At 41.1% G+C, this 10,206-nt stretch overlaps 1 protein-coding gene across 2 annotated transcripts in view; it reads left to right on the plus strand.

Annotated features, from left to right (window-relative positions):
• Positions 1-7,772, plus strand: part of PPP2R2A (protein phosphatase 2 regulatory subunit B, alpha) — a 97,872-nt gene extending 90,100 nt beyond the window's left edge. Inside the window, exons 6-10 of one of the 2 annotated variants that reach the window (XM_015429808.1) lie at positions 162-339; positions 2,490-2,654; positions 3,436-3,605; positions 5,827-5,918; positions 6,731-7,771. In XM_015429808.1, the coding sequence (XP_015285294.1) occupies positions 162-339; positions 2,490-2,654; positions 3,436-3,605; positions 5,827-5,918; positions 6,731-7,010 (885 nt within the window). In that variant the 3' untranslated portion in view covers positions 7,011-7,771. Of the gene's footprint in view, positions 1-161; positions 340-2,489; positions 2,655-3,435; positions 3,606-5,826; positions 5,919-6,730 lie in introns of both variants that reach the window. The other variant, XM_015429807.1, reaches the window with a different exon arrangement.
• The last annotated feature ends 2,434 nt before the right edge of the window (positions 7,773-10,206 follow it).

Here is a 10,206-nt window from a genome sequence, read left to right on the forward strand (position 1 = left end):
ATATATATATATATATTTAGGCCTGTCACTCCTTGTTTCGCCTTGCATGAGGGAACACTGACTTCCTGTCTCTGTTGCTGAGTGATGCACAGGAAGGTTTGTTGTCAGCAATTTGTCTTTCTGCATTATTGCACATGGATCTGTTCTTCTGTGCCTTGCAGGTGCCAGTATTCAGACCCATGGATCTCATGGTGGAAGCCAGTCCACGAAGGATATTTGCCAATGCCCACACGTACCACATCAACTCTATCTCCATCAATAGTGATTATGAAACGTACCTGTCTGCAGATGACCTGCGGATTAATTTGTGGCACCTAGAAATTACAGACAGAAGTTTTAGTATCCTTTTTTCTTCTTCTCCCCCCCCCCCAAAAAAAAGACATGTTAAGGTTCAGCATAACTGAATGGTTCCCTGTTTTAGCGTTGTCCAATGAATGACAGATGTTTGTTGCTTATTGACTGTTGAAGAGGTAATTGGAGCAAGATGAGAGTTAGTGAAATAAAGCTACATTTTCTATGTCCCAAAGTTCATTTTGGCAAATTGTGTATTATGGAAAGACACAAAACTGGCAAAAGAGTTTGGGGAAGAGGTTGTTATTTTGAGACACCAAAGGACGGAGACAGGAAGAATAACCTTGGTCATGTGATCTTGTTCTGTATCTGTACCATCTGTGACACCCCTTTCTCACTCACACAGAGTGCCTACCACCCTCTCTCAGGTTATGAGTCACACGTTGGTCAGGGTGCCACATTTGCAACCCTTCTTGTGTCTTTTAAAATTTAGAGAGCCATGACCATTTCACACTTCATGTCCTCTCTCTGAATTCCAGAGAGTAGCCCAGCCCCCTTTATTAATCAGCCCTCATTCACACAGAGATAATTGGGGTTGGGCTTCAAACACTGTTTCATTCACACGCTGCCACCGTTTATCCATATCCTGTAATACATGTACAGGCCAAGATATTAAATTGTATGTGTGCTTCCATCACCTTAGACATGCAGCCTAGGGTTAAACAAAACGTTAGTTTTATTTATGATATTAACATAAACAGTGTGTCAACTAAGGTAAAAGTAACAACATGTCCCTTTGAGCTTTTGAACAGAGGTCCTGTTCCTACAACTGGGATCCTTTAGGTACAAACTGACTGTTTTCAACCTGCTCTAAAGCTGCTCTTCTGCACAGTTGACTCAGTCAGACATCCTTCTTTTCCTCCCTAAAACCCTTAGCTGCTAACTCCGAAAAGCCATTTTAACTGTCGTTTTCCCACTCTCCCTCTCTTAACATTCCATCAGCTCTCATTGGTTTCTCTTAGAGAGAGGTGGAACCTACTCTGTCTGTTACACCATCCAACTCATTATTCTTAACAAATCAACACATCTTGGCTGCCTGTATTTTTATTTTGTATTCTTATCTAGATATTTATAGCCACTGCTCTCTTCATTGGGGACCCAAAGCAGCTTATAACCCCTCCCCCCCATCTTCCCAACACTGTTCTCCTTTCTTCCATTTTATCCTCACAAGGACAACTCAGTAGAGTAGGTGAGTTTGAGAGTCACTGAACCAAAGTCACCAACCAAGCTTCCATGGCAGAGTAGGGATTTGAACCAGGGTCTTCCAGATCCTGCTCCAACATTACATGACCGGAGGGAGGAAAAGCTTGAATTTGCAGACAACATGTACACTTCTGAAAAGGTACGACCTCCAGAGTGGCTAAAGGAGAGACCAGTCTTCACAAAAATTCTTATTCAGAATTTTGTAGGACAAAAGATTTCTGAGCCACTGAAGCTGCATCCAGTGTGCTACTTCCAGGGCCAAATACAGAATCACTGCTAGTGCATAGCAGTGGCAGGAGCTAGCAAAAGTCTTAAATGGAAATGGTAAACCTGAAGGCTGGGGCTGTTTCACCTCTGGGTGATAAACAACATGGAGGAGGAATAGCAGTGTTCCTGTCACACTCTGTGTGAAGGCAGCTTCTCCCAACCCCTGGCCAATCAAATGCCACAGCACTAAAGAATCCACTTCTGAAATGGCTGAGCAGCTGAAGATTAGCCGAGTCTAGTCTTGCCTGCAGTGTTCGCCTCCAAAATTCCATCTTCCTATTAATGGTGTTGATGTAATTAATGTTATCAGCATTAACATTATTGTTATTAATGTTATTAATATATTATTAATGTTACTAACGTGGTTAATCTTGTTAATCTTGAATTATGGAATTAGTGAATTGGTGCCTCGTAAGTCTTTGATGTTGGATTTGTAATTGGTTATTTGTGTTGTATTTTATATTTTGTATTGTGAATGTTGAAATGTTGAAAATGTTTTCTTAGTTTGTATATTGAAAGGTTTTTAAAATAAAAATCTCTGTTTTCCTAAAAAAATCTCCATTTCCCAAAATCCCGTCTTCCTCCTTAAGCTGTAAGAGTTATTCCCTGTTCAAAAGGATCCCATGAAACCTGATGAAAATAGAGTCCTTAACCTCAAAAATCTTTAGATATTGTAGATATTAAGCCTGCCAACATGGAAGAATTAACTGAGGTCATAACAGCAGCAGAATTCCATCCAAACAGCTGCAACACGTTCGTATACAGCAGCAGTAAAGGAACAATCCGTCTGTGTGACATGCGGGCATCGGCACTCTGCGATAGGCATTCGAAACGTGAGTAGTTGTTACAATCCTGATGAACCCATTTTTGTTTGCTAGGGCAGAACAATGGTAATGCAAGAAGAGGATGGAGCACTTTTTAATCCCCCCCCCCCCCAAAAAAAAAGAACACTGTAACCCTGCAAAAAAATAGCTTGGAGTTGTGAATAGACTTGTCTGTTTCACTCACTGTCATGCAACATGGCAGGATAGCACCTGGTCTGCTCCTGTTCAAGTTTTGCTGATTGTACTACAGTGGACCTCTGTAATGCAGATCTGTAGTGTTATATATTGCCTGGATTGGGCTTCGAAGTAATATGCATCAATGGCCAATTAAGGCATTACTCATGCTGAGCTGAATGGGTGCATGAAAAACTTTCCATGCTAGGACTGTGTGTGTCCTAGGATTCTGTGACTGAAAAACAAGTGTGGGACTTGCTACTGTGTTAGAACTCTGCTGCCTGTTTAGATTTCAACTTCCATGACTTTTAAAAAAAAGTTTTTAAATTTCTTGTCCTTTACTCATCACAAAAAATGTGTTGATGCATTTGTTTTTTTAAAGTCATTTTACTCATCTCAGAAAGCCCATATCATCTTGTACCCAGGCTCACTTAATCCTGGAAGCTGTCAACAGGTATAGCCACTGCTCTCTTGGATTGCTTTAAGAAATGTTTATTGGGTACAAAATATTATGGACTTCTCCATAGTCACTTTGTAGCTTTTAAAAATGTGCATGAGGTTATTTACTCTGAATAAATACAAATAGCAAATTGGCATAATTGTCTCATACTTGCAGTTTTTGAAGAACCCGAAGACCCCAGCAACCGGTCATTTTTCTCTGAAATAATCTCCTCCATATCAGATGTCAAATTCAGCCATAGTGGCCGATATATGATGACTAGGGACTATCTGTCTGTGAAAATCTGGGATTTAAATATGGAAAACAGACCTGTGGAAACGTATCAGGTATGCAGAGAAAATGCTCATCCATACACTCCACCCCCTTTTGAGAGTAGCGCTGTAAGCACAGATGTGCCCCTATTTAATAAACTAAGGTATGTTCAGAGTCACTTTTTGGGTTTTGATGTGATAATGGAACTCATTTATGTACACTAAGAAAGATCAAATACATATTTTGCAGAACAGCTCATGACTGTCTTCAACATTATGCAGCCAAGTATGCAGTTAGATTCTGCTTAGTTGGAATTGAAAGAACTTCCTATCAAAGCCTCCTGTGCCCTCCCCAAAAAAGCTGGTCCTGAATTTTAAGGGACTCTGCATAGCAGCATTTTGGTATGGTTTAATGAAGAAGATAAGATATTGGATACCCAAAGGAGTCTCAGAGCGGCTTACAAACTCCTTTCCCCTCCCCTCCCCTCAACAGATACCTTGTGAGGTAGGTGGGGCTGAGAGAACTCTGACAGAAACTGCTCTTTTTCAAGAACAGCTGTGCCAGAACTATGGCTTGCCCAAGGTCATCCAGCAGGTGCAAGTGGAGGAGTGGGGAATCAAACCCGGTTCTCCCAGATTAGAGTCCGCGCACTTAACCACTACACCAAACGTAATGAGCAACAAATGGAAGGGAAAATGGAAGAATCAGGTGTCACCCTTTGGAATGAACTGATTTATTGTAGCATAGGTTTCTGTGGACCCAAACCCACTGCATCAGATGCATGCAGTATTATTATCCTTAAGTTAGCAAACATTAGAATGGTAAACAGTAGAAAATACAAGAGGTGCTCTCTGCAAAACTTGAAGTGCATTCAATATCAGCACAGCGACCATTTACAACAGCAGTAATAACACCATTTTCCCTAGCTTTTCTGTGTGAATTTTCCAAATGGTTGTGGGAAGGGAGAGAAAGAACCCTGGCCTTGATTGAGTCCTAAAAGGAAGCAAACTGTGGCAAATGGGTGTGGGGAGCAGTATGTTCCTGTGCACAAAGGTGTGACTACAGTACATGCATGAGGTCCTTCAGATTTCAGCCTTTATTCAGCAGTAATAAGTTTCACTCATTCCAATGGAATTTGTTTCCTCATGAGCATGCTTAGGACTGTAGTCCTACAGCCTCCACTGTAGCATAATTATCTGGGAGATTCCCAGTGCAGGAAGAGGGGCCCTTTTGGTCCTTGCAGTGGGCTTTTGAAAATCTCTGAGCCAGTGTTTGCCAGTAGATGGTTTTGTTTCTGTTTTTTCCCCCCCTTCCCCTCTACAGGAGGCATAGAGGTGCTGTGCCCTCTTACAACACACAAACGTTCTGCTTCCCTTGCCATAAGAGAGAAGCAGGTTAAACAAGCATTGGAAACTGAAATCTGGCCAGGATCTGCCATGCAACTAATCCAAAAGGGCTTTGGGTTGTACATGGAAGTACAGCCTCCAATGACACATAGGAAACTATTTGTAATTGGGAAGTGGTTGAGGCTAGTGTTCAAGAACCCATTCAGTTTTATACTCTCAATGAATGGGTATGGTAAACTTGAGCGACAGTGAGATTTAGATCGTTATACCCTGCTTTTTTCTCCAGTGGGGGACCCAAAGAGGCTCCCAATATTATTCTCTCCTCCTCCATTTTATCCTGATAAGAACAATCCTGTAGGCTTGGCTAATGGTGAATGACTGGCCCAAGGTCACCTACAGTGAGTTTCATGGTGGCAACAGGGGGATTCGAAATGGGTCTCCCAGTTCCCACTGCCACTCTTAACGACTGCTTCATTCCCGTCCCCCCACCCCAAACCAATGACTTCCAAAAAACTTCATCATAATAATAGCATTTATGTAGCACTTTCAGTGTCCAGCACACTTACGATACATTACCAATAGAGTGCTGGGAGGTGGACCTATATTATCCACATCATGTGCATGAGAGCTGAGGCTGAGAGAGAATCACTTGGTCTAAAGCCACCTGGTGAGTTTGTGAGACAGGTTCCATTTGAATCAGAGAATGACTAGACCATAGCTCATTTTCAAAACCAGAGGTCTGCATCAGCTTGTGTGGCTGAACAAGGCTTTGAACCTGGAATTTCCCAACCCAGTGTTATGCATCTTGGAACAAAAGTGTGTGTGGTCTGGTGGATTTCCTTTATTCAGGACTCAAGGAATTATTCTGTTGAGTTGCTATATTGGCCTGTATTTACTTTCCATACTCAGTGGTGTCCTTCACTCCTCCCCCCCCCCCGACTGCTTGCAGGTACACGAATACCTCAGAAGTAAACTTTGTTCGCTATATGAAAATGACTGCATTTTTGACAAATTTGAGTGCTGTTGGAATGGGTCGGACAGGTAAGTCCAACTTAAGAGTCTGGTTGGTGGTTGAAAGGGTCCTTTTTTTGATCACGTAACCTAGAAGCTCACTGAGGCTGAACGGCTTTCTGCTCTTTGCTTTTTAGACCTAAAACAAGTACGGGAGAAGGTTTCTTTAGGGGGTGGAGAAGGGGCAGCATAGACTTTGGGTGCAAGATAACCTCTTGTTGACTTTCACCTTGGTTCAAGCAGCCCACTGTGTTCGCTTTCTTGGACAAGAGACACAGAGAAGGAAGAAGATGTATCTGTACACATGGCAGTTTTCAGGGTCCATACATATATATTATTGATTATTTATTGTGCTGGTAGAACACTGTCCCGGTGGGGGGAATGGTACCCCACAGGAACAGCTTAAGGGTAGAGTTGGAGATCTGGAGCTGCAAAAGGGATTTAACATGAATCAGTTCCCCTTCCATTAGCAGCAACTTTCTGCATGATTCAAGCCATAGTTCCCATAGTGTAGCAGTGTCCTTGAAAAGGCTGAATATTTTACTAATAAAAGTGTTATTTAAAAAAAAATGAAAACCACATAAAATAGCTAAGTTTTAACATTGATGTGATACAAAATATTTTTAAAATGCAGATGACTCTTTGGAAAATTAAATGTGACACACTGCTGGGGTTTAAATGGTAGACCTGTTTTTAGCCTCTAGTAAATAGCAATAGTACTCAGCCAAGTGGGATGATGCCCTGAAGGAGGGGTGGGGTGGGGAAAGCTTAATGTAGCAAATGCATTCAGTGACGCTGAGCATCTTTTGTTTTATTCTCCTTTTTTCTCCTTTTTTAAAAAGTGTTGTCATGACAGGGTCCTATAACAATTTCTTCAGAATGTTCGATAGGAACACCAAGCGAGATATCACTTTAGAAGCATCACGGGAAAACAACAAGCCCCGCACCGTTTTGAAGCCCCGGAAAGTCTGCGCAAGCGGCAAACGGAAGAAGGATGAGATTAGTGTTGACAGTCTAGATTTCAACAAGAAGATTCTACACACAGCCTGGCATCCTAAGGAAAACATCATTGCTGTTGCCACTACAAACAACTTGTATATATTTCAAGACAAAGTGAATTAGGGCTAGCATTCCTAGCAGAGGAGTCCACTTCCTGCATAGTTCAGATAGATGAATCTAGCATATGTAACTGTTAAACAATAGAGGGATGAAAATGGAGAGCGAGAGAGAAACAGAAGTCCATTGTGGTGAACCTTTTTTCCAGTGTTTAAAAAAACAAATGTGCCATATTGACAACACACTTTTATAGATAGCTACATGGGTGGTCTCTGTCTGCTGGGGAGTTCTCCATGTCTGCTAGCCATTCTGGTGAGGGCAGGGCACTTTTTAATGACTCCTTCCACCATCTTGCCTAATGGACTAGAGTTTGACTGTCTCAACACTTGGTTCCTCCAGTTTTTATGCCTTCCATTGTGATGATGTCAACCACAGGGGGAGAGAAAAGCCTTCAAGTCATGCTGTGGGATTTAATTGTGTAACCTCATTACTGTATTTTTTGTGGCCCCATTTTATTATTAAATAACAGCTCATTCTTGCTGTGGCTTGTAGCGTTCCTCCTCCCCCTCCCATACTCCTCCCCCTTCCTTTTAAACCCCATTCCTAAACCCCCCCAGCCCTGGTGGTGGTGTATAGAGAAAAGAAAAGCACATGAAATGGGTCAGTGGTAAAGGGGGACTGCGTTGCAAAGAGCAAAATGTTTTAATAAACCGTTTGACTGTAATCACTCCTTGCCATGTCTGGCATTAAAAAATGAGAAACTCTAGGGGAGAAGAAAAATCTACTGAATAAAAGTGACAAATAATGGTGAATCTGTTTTTTTTTTCTTTTTAATCTACCTCTTTATATAAATTCTCATTTTTTAAATTTTAAATGCATGATGATAAAATGTTTTGGCAATGGTTTTAACCAGTATTATTTTTCATAAAGGAGAAGGGAAGGTTTTTTCATTCCTATGTGAAAACTCTAAAATGTCACTTTAGTATTTATTAAGTGTTGGTTGAAAAGCTCTAAAGGATGTTTTTGGATTCTGTTATAATATTGAGCAGTATTTCATGCCATCTCAATAATCAACCTTCCTTTCTTCTATTTTCCCCCTCCCATCTGTTAACATTCAGAATAGGGGTGAATTTGTAGACTACAAATAAGGTTTTATGGGACTAACCATTTTCTTTTGTTTAACCCCTTTGTTCTAATTTCATTTAATGCCTTGTTTAGGATACAGACTCTCTCATATGCATTTTGTTCTTTTTAAAATGTCATTGAAATTTCTTGTTGTTAAACAGTATGTCATATAAAATTTAATATAAAATGATTTAAATAGATAAAAATCTACTCTGCGTTCTGAGTGCCCCTATATATATTTTTTGTATTTTTGTTGCTACCGGTAACTTGAATGGAAATGTAGTTTTACCTTTTTATGAGTGTTCCTTTAATTCGGCTTTTCAAACCTCTTGCCATTAAAGATGAAATTAAAGTCATGGTGATCAGAAAATGCTTCAGGAACAAAAACCACATGAGATTTTGGTAGTGGTCTGTTAGGTGTACCAACTCTTAAAGTATAGGTGCCATATTTCACATTGTACTCTTCATTAAGGCCCACTTGCTGCATTTTGGCTGCATTCAGACATTATGATAAACTTTGATTTGATTGAATCCTGGTTAATTGTAACACGCAAATGCATCCCATCTGTCAAACAGGTTTGTTTGGAACAAAGCAGATTTCCAGCTAGGGTCTATAGCTGCTTATTCACATTTTCTACTAATCTTGTACTGGATCCGCCACCCTTTTCCCTGATAAAAAATGGAGGGAGGAAGCATCTTTGATCATGGGATCTCCATAGACAAAAACCATATGGGACTCAGACAGAAGTAGAAAAGGAAATTAAGAATGAGAGTAAAATGGCTAGCTGGATCCAACAATTTTGTTTGTTGTGAAGTCTGAATTCACAAATCACAGTGGGTTCAGTAGCTCTGCCCCTTGTGATTGTATGGCCACAAAGAAAGCAATATAGGGAGAATATGCTCCCTAGTGAGAGGTAGGAGAGCAGCAGCAGAAAGCAGACAGTGTGGTGATTGTTGGTGGGTTGCCACAAACTAGAATTTGTTGAGACGTCTGGAGGCAGCCTTTATAAGCGATGCAGTTTCTTCTTGGAATCCATACCATGTGACTGTCTGCATTTGTCTAAAGTGGTGTCAGTTTTTTAAGCCAAAGTTACTCTCTGACCTCCTCCAGTATGCAAATGATTTTCTGTTTATGGCATTTTCAGTTGAATATCTTCTATCTGCCTGACAGTGCCATTTTCCCCACTGTATATTACCCTGGATGTCTTGCCACAGAGATGGATGAAAAGTTTTATGAATACCAATAACCCACAACAATGTAACAAGGAAGGTTTTCTACATTTGACCGATGAAGGATGATTGCAAGGCCAAATGCAGATTGCATTGCCCTGACCATTTTTTAGGAATGATTTTGGCATGTTGGTCATGTTGTTACTGTTGCTGTCAAGTTACAGCTGACTTATGACAACCTTGTAGGGTTTTAAAGGCCAGAGATGTACAGAGGTGATTTGCCATTGCCTGCCTCCACATCAGAGCCCTAGTATTCATTGGTCTCCCATCCAAATACTAGCCAGGGCTGGCCCTGCTTAGCTTCTGAGATCCAACAAGATCAGGCTACTCTGGACTATCCAGGTCAGGGCGAGTTGGTCATAGCTGTAGCTTTTTGAGATGAATCTTGGAAATACCCTGTGCCAGTCTTTAGAAGCACAGAGGGCTCAGAATGGAGTTTTTCCAAAAAGGAGGCAGATCCAGATGGCTCTGCCCAGTTTCCAGAGAACAGAATAAACTATTAGCCCAGATAATGTGTTGGAAGGTACATGATGTAGCAATCTTGCCTGATAAGTTGGTCTGATAAGTGTTTGGATAGGAGATGTCCTAGGTGTGCTGTGTTTGCCATTTTGAATTCCATAATGGAAGAAATATGGGATAAAAATGTAATCACCTTCAGTGGCAAAAATCACTGCATTGCAACTACGTGTCTTCTTAATGCACGCTTCTCTGGGAGCAGGCTCCATTGGTGTGGACTCCAAGCAGGCATAGTCTAGAGCTGTAAAGCTGCCCCATTAAATCAGATCTTATTTGAAAGTCATTGACAAGCCAGGTAATGGTAATATTTTAGGCACACAGTGCAGCTGTTAAGTGATTTGTTCACCTGCAATTACTCTTGGGGATCTACTAATCTCCCTGCAGGTGAAAA

The sequence above is a fragment of the Gekko japonicus genome, unplaced genomic scaffold (assembly GCF_001447785.1).
Source record: "Gekko japonicus isolate JY-2015 unplaced genomic scaffold, Gekko_japonicus_V1.1 scaffold1131, whole genome shotgun sequence".
Lineage (NCBI taxonomy): Eukaryota > Metazoa > Chordata > Lepidosauria > Squamata > Gekkonidae > Gekko > Gekko japonicus.